At 39.4% G+C, this 12,586-nt stretch overlaps 1 protein-coding gene across 1 annotated transcript in view; it reads right to left on the reverse strand.

Moving 5' to 3' along the window:
* Positions 1-11,981, reverse strand: part of LOC134747669 (alpha-(1,6)-fucosyltransferase) — a 37,768-nt gene extending 25,787 nt beyond the window's left edge. Inside the window, exons 1-3 of the mRNA XM_063682278.1 lie at positions 11,802-11,981; positions 5,056-5,215; positions 4,072-4,194 (exon numbers count right to left, since the gene is read on the reverse strand). Of these exons, the coding sequence (XP_063538348.1) occupies positions 4,072-4,194; positions 5,056-5,189 (257 nt within the window). The 5' untranslated portion in view covers positions 5,190-5,215; positions 11,802-11,981. The remainder of the gene's footprint in view (positions 1-4,071; positions 4,195-5,055; positions 5,216-11,801) is intronic.
* Positions 11,982-12,586: the final 605 nt, after the last annotated feature.

Consider the following 12,586-nt stretch of genomic DNA (forward strand, 5'->3'; position numbering starts at 1 on the left):
CTCAAACCATTTATTTAATGATAATTAATATCGAACGAACCATTATCATGAGCGTTTTACGTTTTGTTATCTGTCAAGCTACTTAAACACGCTCCATCCAAGGTCAAATTACTTTCCCCACTAGTGGATAAAATGCGTTTTTCCCCGCTTGTTTTAAAGGATAATAGACGGCTTTCCGAGCTAGTGAGGGGAAAAAAACATATAATGGCAAATAAGTTTAATTATTAAAAAATTGAAAACCAAAAGCACTAGTGCGGAAAAGTGCTCTTTTCCGCACTAGTGCGAGAAAGTAGCACCATATGTACTGTAAAAAAAAATTGAAAACAAAAAGCACTAGTGCGGAAAAGTAGTACTTTCCGCATGATATGGCTCCGTAGGAAACGCACTTTTCGAGCACATGCATTGATAATAATAAGCTTTTGCAAAAAAAATATTTTTAGTAGAAGCTTTTATCGCTCACTGTACTTTTCTTTCCACAATTTCTATATGCAACTAAACTAATACTCATCGAGATAAACCCCTAACACAATTAGGTTGCGTAGTTTTATCAGAGAGTTCAAACAAAACTCTATAGGCCGAGCACATGATTGGCGCGACAGTATCTCGCCACGAGATAAACTACCCGTCTTTTACTAACTATATGAATTAAAGGGGGACGGGGGATTTGGTCACTTTCGAGGACCATTTCTCCCAATAGATTGAGCATGGGCAGCTAAAAAAATACGTGTCTGTTATTTTAAACTAATCTATAACATTATCAGGGATGATGGCAAGAGGCCCGATGGGGTGTCCTTGGTTCCTTGGAGCTTGGGACGGACCGTCCCACCTCCAACGGACTAATGTAAAATCGGGCGGAGCGGCGGAAAGCGCCGAAATTTTAAAACGTAATAAATATAAGAGCCTCGGTAGGGAGTATATCCATTTGGAGTTGAAACTCTAGGTCCATGGGGTCCCAGCGCGCACAATTTGTTTGCAGAAATCGCGAAGCGTCTGGTTGACGTAACTGGTGACCGAAGAGCTGGCGGCTTCCTCGCACTACGCATCAGCATTGCGATACAGCGGGGGAATGCCGCCAGCATCCTTGGTACAATGCCTCAAGGGCCTATTTTAGATTTAAGCTAAATTAATTTCGTTTACATAGTACCACTGTATTTATCTTGTATGTAAATAAAGTTTGTGGTTTTTAAAAAATAAAAATCTATAACATATATAGAAAAAAAACTAATCGGAGCCGGACAGTTGGGTATGTTTGTGAGTTTCAGAACGTTTTCAACCAATCTATCACCGCGAGAGTGTGAGGTAATGCCATTCAATGTGCATCCAGATAGCAGTTAACTTTTGTGGAACAACTACGGAGCAACACTGCAACAGTAAGTAACTAGGAAAGTTACCTAATGTTGCTTCACGAAAGATAACTGCGGTGTTGATGCACCTCCAGGGAGGGGTGGAGAGATACCTACTTATTCTGTTTAGTCGGAAAATTTTGAGATCACCGGTGACATCACCGCCATTTCATCAAATACGTTAGTCAGCAAAAAACCTCACCTACTTTTAAGATGTACATAATCAGGTCAAAAGTTCTGTCACAAAGATTCTTACTATTAAAAATGTTATAGGTACAGATTGAAAGCTTATTTAATGCTGAATTACTTCACTACATAGTATAAAACAAAGTCGCTTCCTGCTGTCTGTCTGTCCCTATGTATAGATCTTTAAAACTCCGCAACGGATTTTGATGCGGTTGTTTTAATGAGTGATCAAGACAAGAGAAAGGTTTATATGTACAAGAAGAAGAAGAAGAAGATAATACATAAGCATTGCACCCGTGCGAAGCCGGGACGGGTCGCTAGTACAGTCGCGATCTAAATTTTAAACTAATTGTATAACGTTTTAGCTTTCAAATCATGCCTAATGCCAAACTTTTTTTATTAAAAGCTTTGTATTACATTTTATCAGTTAAAACTTTTGTGACAATTGTGACAGAACTTATGACCTGACTAAGTATACTCGGAAATCATGGAGTATATACCCACTTGTATCACAGAATAACTAATAGTACTACCGTACAGAAAATTCACTACTTCACAAAAGTCAGATTTAGGTATGAAATTATACCTATACTCGCCGCCTGCAAGCAAAATTGAAACTTATAACCGCGCACGAACCGTGAATCTTCTTTGCGCGCCGCAGTTTTATGACCGAGCGGCGAGTCTCGGCACGGGGTTGTCACTTGACAAGTTTTTGTACGTATACCTACTGATTTATTATTTTTAAGAAAAATATGTAGGAATTACAAACGTTGATTCTGTAAACATATTTTTTTTATCCGGAGATAATAAGTATGTCTGATTCTCACGGAAGTAGGTATGCCACAGCCGTTTTCCTTTGAAAATATATCGGTCAGTTCCTAATATTGTTTCTGGGCAACCAATATTTATATTTCCAAGCCATTGCGTATTTTCAATTTTGCGCGAGCGCCACGTGACACGACTATCGTGCGAGCCGAGCGGCAGCCCACTGCCATACACCTGCCCGGGCGGTGCGCCGGCCAAATGTACCTAAACTGCGTAGTGACACCCCCCTGCCTTTAACAAGTTTTTGACAAGTTTTCAGAGATAATAAAATATGACATTGATGCACCAAGGCGGTTTGTTTACAGAGAACCTACCGCGAAACGCGAATCCGAAATTTCGCTATCTGCCTGTGTCGCTCGAATATGCAAGTGACAGAGATGTTAGATGACGAAATTTCGATTTTCTTGTGCGATAGACCCTCAGATTGTGATAGTGGCGCCCCCTGCGCTGAGTTTCGCGTAATATTCCCTATTCATCCACTGCTGAACTACGCTCGTAGCGTTACAAAGCAACATTAGGTATAGTTAACGCTATCTCTACTGAGCTCGTTCACTTACCTGTACTAACAATGGCATTCTGTTAAACAAAAGCCATTATTTCTTTTGTGTCAGCGCGTGGCCTTTGTGCCTGAGGCTCACACACAATTGGCCACGCGCGCAGGCACAAAGGCCACGCGCTGACACAAAAGAAATAATGGCTTTTGTTTAACATAATGCCATTGTTAGTATTAGTACAGGTAAGTGAACGAGCTCAGTAGAGATAGCGTTAACTCTTCTTCGTAAAATTGCATTTAAACATTGATAAGAATACATCAGGCGTCTGCATTTCATGAATAATTTGCATAGATAATTACACAACATAGTAGCTAGTCATTTTACAAATAAAACTTAGGTAATAAATATAAGTAATTGTCATTCGTCATGGTCAATACTGACAATAACACTTAAAATAAATAATCTTTTGTCGATCTTGATCTTATCTCAGAGAAAAGGTTCAGAACTGACCAGTTAATTGTATTATACAAGTTAACACAGAATAACTAATAGTACTACCGTACAGAAAATTCACTACTTCACAAAAGTCAGATTTAGGTATGAAATTATACCTATACTCGCCGCCTGCAAGCAAAATTGAAACTTATAACCGCGCACGAACCGTGAATCTTCTTTGCGTGCCGCAGTTTTATGACCGAGCGGCGAGTGTCGGCACGGGGTTGTCACTTGACAAGTTTTTGTACGTATACCTACTGATTTATTATTTTTAAGAAAAATATGTAGGAATTACAAACGTTGATTCTGTAAACATATTTTTTTTATCCGGAGATAGTAAGTATGTCTGATTCTCACGGAAGTAGGTATGCCACAGCCGTTTTCCTTTGAAAATATATCGGTCAGTTCCTAATATTGTTTCTGGGCAACCAATATTTATATTTCCAAGCCATTGCGTATTTTCAATTTTGCGCGAGCGCCACGTGACACGACTATCGTGCGAGCCATACACCTGCCCGGGCGGTGCGCCGGCCAAATGTACCTAAACTGCGTAGTGACACCCCCCTGGTACAGTATGTATACGTTAATACTCTATGGTTTACTAAACGGGCTAGTGGCACTTAGGGGACGCGATTCGTGGGTATAAATCCGAGCTCGCGCGGAGAGTTCCATAGGCCTGCTAGTGGTGGCAGAACATTGCAGTAATACCCCCTGTTAAAATAGCTTACCCTGGCGACTTCTTGATCTGCGCTATAAGGTTATTGTGCTGATGTTTCAACACGTCCAGCTGTGAAGACACCCTCTTTAGCCTCTCCTGGAACTCAGACACTTCGTCTGTGTTACCTGTGCACCTGAAAACAACAGTTTTTTTTAAATTCTCACGCTTTAATCGGATGGATGAGTGATTTGCCTACATCATTAAGCATTTTCTAAGGTTCCGTACCCAAAGGGTAAAAACGGAATCCTATTACTAAGACTCCTCTGTCCGTCTGTCTGTCTGGCTGTATCTCATGAACCGTGATAGCTGGACAGTTGAAATTTTCACAGATGATGAATTTCTGTTGCCGCTATAACAACAAATACTATAAAAACGGAACTTAGTAATAATCCCGTTTTTATCCTTACGGAACCATAAAAGTTGGCCAAAACCAGGTTAGTAAGTAAATGCTATTGAACCCGGTCACGGGCGCTAGAGATCTTGGTCACTTTTTTGGGATTAAAAACATAGCGGTTTTTAGTGCTCCGTACACCACCTAGTTCATGAAGCACTTATTTGATCAGTTTAGTCTTGAAAATCGGTTAAATGCGTTTTTCTCGGAAACCGTTTGACATAGATACCAAAATAAACCGGACAACTGCGAGTCGGACTCGCCCACCGAGGGTTCCGTACTTTTTAGTATTTGTTGTTATAGCGGCAACAGAAATACATCATCTGTGAAAATTTCAACTGTCTAGCTATCACTGTTCATGAGATACAGCCTGGCTGGTGACAGACAGACGGACATCAGTGGAGTCTTAGTAATAGGGTCCCGTTTTTACCCTTTGGGTACGTAACCCTAAAAATAGAGTACTTATAGCAACTACTACCACTGTGAATAAATCAAAACCGATTTTTTTTTCTTATTTTAGGGGGAAAATTTGGAGGTTTAGGAGGATAAGCAGAATTTATTTTATTTTTAAATACAACTTTTACAACAGTAGAATCACATTACCTGAGAGGGGCTATAAAAAGGTATGTGACGACGATCCATATGACCAGTAATACCACAGCCACACGCTTCCATCGCGCCAGGTACATCATAAGATAGTCGTTCAAGGTCATATGGCCATTGGAGTAGTGTTTCATCGCCCCGCAGCGTGGCTACAGCATTTCTGAAACAAAATGTAAGCATTAGCACAGAATATAGACACAGAATAAGTCTAATTATCATACAGAACGGCCACGCACCGCCCCGCCCCGATTAGAATTACCTCGCCCCGCGACAGCAGTTACGACCCTTTGCCGACCGCTCACCCGCTCAGTAATACTGTTCTTAAGCAACTTAGCAACTTACTCACACAATTACGCATGCCGAGTGTACAGACGTGCCGTTCACACATAGAAACGCGAGTGATTTTTGATGTATAGCGGGTCCGCCCTGTGATATACCCCCCCCCCCCCCCCCCGTACTTTTAGAGATGGTAAGGGGAATGCCCTGACTGAAATATGGCGCCGTGATCTATGGGGTTTTCTTAGGGGAAAATGCGCAGATTTGTGGCTTCGAGCTCGTTCACACGGCGATTCTTTGCAGGAACTGTTTATTGTAGGATCCGATTTAGTGGCATCAGTATTTCAATATACGCGTTCACACAAGCGTACGGATGCTGGATCCGGTAATAAAACGGATCCTGCAAAATGAGTCATCCGATTTTGCGACCACAAATCGGTCCGGGGATCCGATTTAGTGGCAACAGTATTTCAATACTTGCATTCACACAAGCTCTGATCAAGAATCCTGCAAAAAACCAGATCCAGATTATAAAACCGGGCGGCCATGGTTATACACTATCCGGTTTTACAGGATCCGATAGTTAGTAGATCCTACGAAACTTGATGCCGTGTGAACGGGCTGTAACTGGGGTTGAACCACAGATATAAATATACGGAATATATAGAAGGAATCATATTAATTGAGCTAATGCACTTACCTGTTTACTCAAAGAGTCTCAAGAATACAATGACATTGAATGGTAAACCACAAATTAGGATAACTACCTCGTAGTAAAAGCAGATTATAACTGCCGTGAAATGTTGGTATAGATTAACGACTCTATTTTTTAAGAATAGGCTACAAAATAACGGCTAACATAACTTTATTTGCATTTTACAACCGTCGACACCCAAAACGAATGCACTCTGTAGAAAACCATTTGTTACAACATGTTTTTAGACCATTTTAACCCCATTCAACAAGGAATAAGGAAAAATTAAATATACATGCAATGCACTTCTAACTTATTTTGTAAGTAACTAGTTGGCGGCTACGAGAACAAAAGCAGATAATAGTATTGTAATAATACAATGCCATTGTTAGTACAGGTAAGTGCATTAGCTCAGTTGATATGATTCGATCGATACCAGAGATGACGCAAATGCATCTACTTCGCGTCTGAACCCCGACCAAGCGTCGAGGTTGACCGTCGCTCTTGACAGTCCACGCGCTTCAGTTGTTGCAGCCGGACGTCCGTGAAAACTTAAAAAATGCTTCGTTGCGTGATAATTAACTGCAACAGCCCAAAAATTGCGACCACCCAAAGGCAAGGACATATTTCCTATCACAGGTAAGTAATTTTAAAATTATATTATGCGTAAATTTTGTATGAAATAGTCGGCACTTGGTTTCAATACAAATCGTGATATTAGCATCATCTAGCGTATATATTAAATCTGTGGGTTGAACTGGACGAGGTTACGTCTACCCCATTGTCCCCATGCGGAGCCACTACCAGGCACAGTCGCCATCAGATATATCGGAGCGGCAAAGGCGCTCAAAAATATCTGAGCATGCACTTAAACCCTGAATAAGGCAGAATAATGTCAGAAATTACGCAATACTGAACTCAGTATTCAGTACTCTGTATTCAGTAAAAAAAAAACTGAACTTCACATTTTTTTTAGGTAAATATCATGGTAGTAAAAATCAGTTTACAAAAATATTGCTAAAACCCTGGAGTTTGCCTTATTAAGTAATAGAGGCTAGAGGAGAGATGTTCAGATATTTGTGAACACCTTAGCCGCTCATATATATCTGATGGCGACAGTGTCTATACCCTAATAAAATGTTGAATATACCCTAAAAAATAAAATAATGACTCAATAAAATGGTGAAAAACACCCCACTGAACCTATAAATATGAGCTGTTTACTGTCCAACAACTAAACAAGCGTATGCCCTGTTCACATCTGTTTCAGTTGCATTCCAGTGCAATGATCGAAGCCAGTGCTGGACTGGATCATATATCATATCGTTTACATTAATCCCAGTTATTTTCAACATCCAGTGAATTTAAGAAGACTGTGACTAAAAACAAGTAAAGCTTGCGGTATTCGAGAGGTACCGGCAGTGCATGAACCATGAACTGGAAGCTCTGATTAAAAATAGGAGACCATTGTTAGGTTCTGCAAATCCCAGCGGCTGAAATGGGCGGGTCACCTCGAAAGAATGCCCGATTCGAGAGCTCCAAAAATTATGACAAGGTGGACGCCACAATAGAAAAGACCTAGTGGTAAGCCTAAGAAAAGATGGCTGGACTGCGTGGAAAAAGATCTTAGGAGGATGAGGAAATATACCAGCTGGAGAAAGGTTGCCACGGATCGCGACAACTGGAGGAAGATAGTGGAGGAGGCCAAGACCCACAAAGGGTTGTAGCGCCATCGGAAGTAAGTAACTAACTAAAAACAACAATAAGCGTTCATTGTTTAACGTTTAATTCTGCACTGCCGGGCTAGCACATGATTGGCGCGACAGTATCCCGCCGCGAGATAGACTACACGTCCCCCTTTAATTCATACAGTTAGTAGAAGACAGGTAGTCTATCTCGCGGCGAGATACTGTCGCGCCAATCATGTTCTAGGCCTACTGGATTGACTGGCTTAAAAAAGTAGACCGTCAATCCATTCACTGGACTGGAATGCTCACAGCCGGGCTAGCACAAGATTGGAGCGACAGTATCTCGCGGCGAGAAAAAGACGGGTACTTACTACGGGTAGACTATCTCCACATCTCTGCTATCTCGTCGCGAGATACTGTCGCGCCAATCATGTTCTAGGCCTATTGGAATAAATATATTCCAGTGCCAGTAGTGCACATTATTCCAGTGAAATTCCAGTGCTGGATTCGATCACTGGACTGGAATGCTACTGACATAGATGTGAACGGGGCATTAGAGTTGTTTAAAATAAATGCAAATGACATCAACAATTGAAAACATCGTCATTATGTATCATCACGGTGGACTATCACCAACTGCCATAATACACTGTAATATAGCTCTTAATTTCATAGTATGAAAGTTAATTTTGCAATGGAGATGCTTTTGATCGATTAGAGGCAGGTCAAGCTTCAGAGAACACGAATAAAGGTTACATATATTATTCTAAATAATGATAGAATACTTTCATTATAGTTTTTATTTGTCCCAAATGATTTTTTAGGGTTCCGTACCCAAATGGTAAAAACGGGACCCTATTACTAAGACTCCACTGTCCGTCTGTCTGTCTGGCTGTCTGTCACCAGGCTGTATCTCATGAACCGTGATAGCTAGACAGATGAAAATTTCACAGATGATGTATTTCTGTTGCCTCTTTAACAACAAATACTAAAAGTACGGAACCCGACTCGCACTTGTCCGGTTTTTTGATATTCTTGTATTCTTAAGCGCCAGAGCACTTCAAACATCGCAATATCGGCCTTTTTGAGTAGGCCGCAAAGAAAAGCATGGTATTCAAAACTGATACCAATTAACCCAAAAAGCAAAACCGTCCGACACCAAGGGCCTGACACTCTTTGATAGAGAAAGATAGTCTTATTGCGATTCCTATAAGAGGAAAGAGAAAATAGTGCCATGCTTTGTCCTTATCACTGACCGGGTTTTTTTTCATGGTCGGGTTATGGCAGCATAGGTAGGAGGCGATGGCGAAATACCGAAATTTATAAATAAATAAATCATTTTTATTTCGAGTAACTTTACAGACTCATATAGCTTGTGTTAGTAAGTACTTATAGCTATGTTAATGCTTACATCTATCACTATATATACAGAATAATTATTATCACAATAAGAGTGAAAGAGAAAAAGGATTATGCTGCCATACATTAACCTGTCAATACATGAGTATGTCTTTCTCTTACCCCTGGTCGCTCGGTTTCATGTCTATAACTACTATACTATGTCTATGTCCTACACAGATAATTTGGGGCATTTTCTATGAAATTGCCTTATTGTCAATGGCGCTTACGCCGCACACCGTCGCGCGGCATCGTATTTATGTCGGAGCAACGTTTATAATGGCGCAAGCGCCATCGACAATAAGGTCCCTTTTTATAGAAAATACCACATTTAATAACCTTAGATTTTAAAATTTCGTTACGATTGGTTAAGTTTTGGAGGACGGACCAGTCGAACGAATTTGCCCGAAGCGAGGAGTTTCGCACCCCTACTCTAAAGGGCCCTCCACACTCGTGCGCGAATAGCGGCGCGAAGCCGCGAACGCGAGTGTGGAGTCGATTTCGCTGATTAGCGAACTAGACTCCACACTCATGTTCGCGGCTTCACGCCGCGATTCGCGCATGAGTGTGGAGGGACCTTAAGCTTTGTGTAGACAACTTTCCATAAAAATCAAATGGTGTGTTGACAACATTCTATATTCTGAACTTAAATTGATTAAAAGATTGATTGATACTAACAATCAATAATCCTTGTTATATATTTAACTGGAAACTCATTAAATATGTCAACTAGTTAGACCACTTAATGCAAAGCACTTGTAGATATGAGGATATGACTAAGTGCTTCATTTGACGTATACAAGCATACATAAATAACTGCAATTATTTCAAAAAGCTGTAATAGATGTCATATATTAAAGAAAAAGTGACGAAGCCCTCCAGTGGTGAAGGCCGGATTTATATATAGTAGTGTGACTACTTAAAAAACACAAATCAAAATATTTAATAAAATAATTTGATTTGTTCCCAAACTGGTGCAATTATTGCACTTAAAAATTATAATCTTATTTGTTATTTATGTTGTAGTAATAACAGCAAAACGCACTAGGTCTTGAATAAACGGTTTATTATGAACTGGATACACTACAATGCTTCAGACCGACGCTTCCGTGGATAAGCCGCACTGTCAGTTAGGGCATGTTCCGATCCGAACCTCGCTAACAGTAGGTGTAGATAAAAATCGAAATAATATCACTTAACTATGTTGTTGTGTACAAAAATGACATGAAGATCAAATAAAATTCAGCAGTTTATATCCTATGCTATATATGTCGTTCTCAAGTAAAAGGTACCGCATTGTTGCTTACCACAAGGATGCTCTGACAGGGTATTCATATATGTAGATGCAAGCACGCGGCATGCATGTGGTGCCTTTTACTTTAGAAAGACATATACATTCATTATCTTCTTACTCTTAGATCTACTGTTGTATTACTTTACCCTTCTAATACGGTGTCCTTATAACCCTTTCCACCTGGTAGGTCTGATATGATTGTGCGGGTTAAACATTAATGTTTACAATTAAATGCCAATTTTAACACACATCACTAGAATTCATTAATAAGCAAATTAAGTTAGTAAATCTCGATATTTCGGTTGGAAAGGGTTCAATGGACAAAATCAAACTTGAGCTAAACACGAATTGAATTGATTGGCTTGAGCTTGGAATACGAGAAAGTTTCCAAATTCAAAAGTGCAAAAATGACTGTTCCGTAGGAGGTTAATACCTTCGCTGCGGCAATTAGTGTAACTCATAATTGGGGCATTTTCTATGAAAAAGAACCTTATTGTCGATGGCGCTTACGCCGCACAGCGTCGCGCGGCATTGTATTTATATCGGAGCATCGTTAATGGTGTAAGCACCATCGACAATAAGGTCCCTTTTTATAGAAAATACCACAATTAAGCATACTTTGCATGGGACCTTTTGACTCCATGCAAAGTATGCGATATACCACAGTGAATATTTTCAACCAAATTATAACCAACTATCTTTTGCCCGCAAATTCGTCTGCGTGGAGTTAGTAATTTGGGTATATATAATATGGGTTAATCAAGTATTTAATAACTATAACAAAACAAATATAATGTATGTATGTTTTGTAAAATAATCTGGTTTGTGAATTCTTTGAATAACATGAAAAAAATAGGCTTAATGCCTTTAGAAATTGCCTACCAGTCAACTCAGCTTTAAATTATAATTATTATGACTTTATATTTTTATACATTTATAGCAAACAATTCTGCTTATTAATTTTATATTTTCCTTGTATCCTATTTTAATTGTATTCATCTGTATTCATTATTATGTGAATAACTAAGACCTAATCTACCTAACCTCAAGTTGTAAACTAAATAGACATAAGCCAGCATTGCTGGCTTTATGACATGCAAAACATTTGTCACCTTCGTTTTGTCCCTATATATATAGCGCCATGATCGAGTTTTGAGTGTAAAATGAATAAATCCAGTAGGCAGCTCAGGCAGCTGGGCTAACGACAACTCCCTACTGAGCGGATATTGACAATTTAGCTCGAATCAACACACTCCCGTGATATCTAGCGCTGTTTAACCTTGCTCTAACTGAGATTCAGCTCGTCGACGGTCATCCAAGCAGAAATCACCGCATCTCAAAACAAATAACAGAACTCAAAAACCCGATTACAAAATTACAGGAATCATAAACATACCTCGTATCACACACGTTCACTTATTACACATGAGAGTTTATCTTATTTGTCTATTTTGAACTGATAAATCTACTAATTTAAGTTATGTTTACCGACTGTTACTCAGAAAGAAGATAAAAGGAATTTTTAGAGATTTATAACTCGCGAAACACAAATACTACAACTCGCACTGTCATATCATCACTGACCACTGACTGTGACTGACTGATTGAACTGAACGAAGTCGAAGAACGAATGATATGAATGATTATGGAATGAATGAAATAACAAGTGAACGATTGATTTCGCCTGTTCGAGTTACATTGAATATCGTTGGTAAATTTATTATTAAATAAAGTTAAATTTATAGTTGGTAAATAAGAACAAAAAAAACTATACTCATCCTTTTCTTTTGGTAGTACTAGTATAAGACAAAGAAAGTATGATTATCTCTATCTATGTTTGAAATGAGACAGTCCTTTGACAAACTATACTTTTGTAGATAAAATTTAATCATGTCTCACGTCACAGCATGCAATAGTTTGAAAACTATACTTCACTTATATTCAATTGAAAATGAATGAGGGCTATCGTTTTTTTGCTCACCAGTTGGCACCTCTGTTGATGGTGGTCCAAAAGACTAAAGAACAGCTGTCAGTCATTGAAGTGACAAGTGACATTTGACATTTCGAACTATGGAAAAGACCACCATCTACACTAGCGCCCCTAGCGGCGAATTCATACGCGTTAGCCCTCATTGAAATTAAATGAGGATTAATAAATTTATAATAATTTGGACAACTTTA

This window comes from Cydia strobilella, chromosome 15 (genome assembly GCF_947568885.1).
Source record: "Cydia strobilella chromosome 15, ilCydStro3.1, whole genome shotgun sequence".
Lineage (NCBI taxonomy): Eukaryota > Metazoa > Arthropoda > Insecta > Lepidoptera > Tortricidae > Cydia > Cydia strobilella.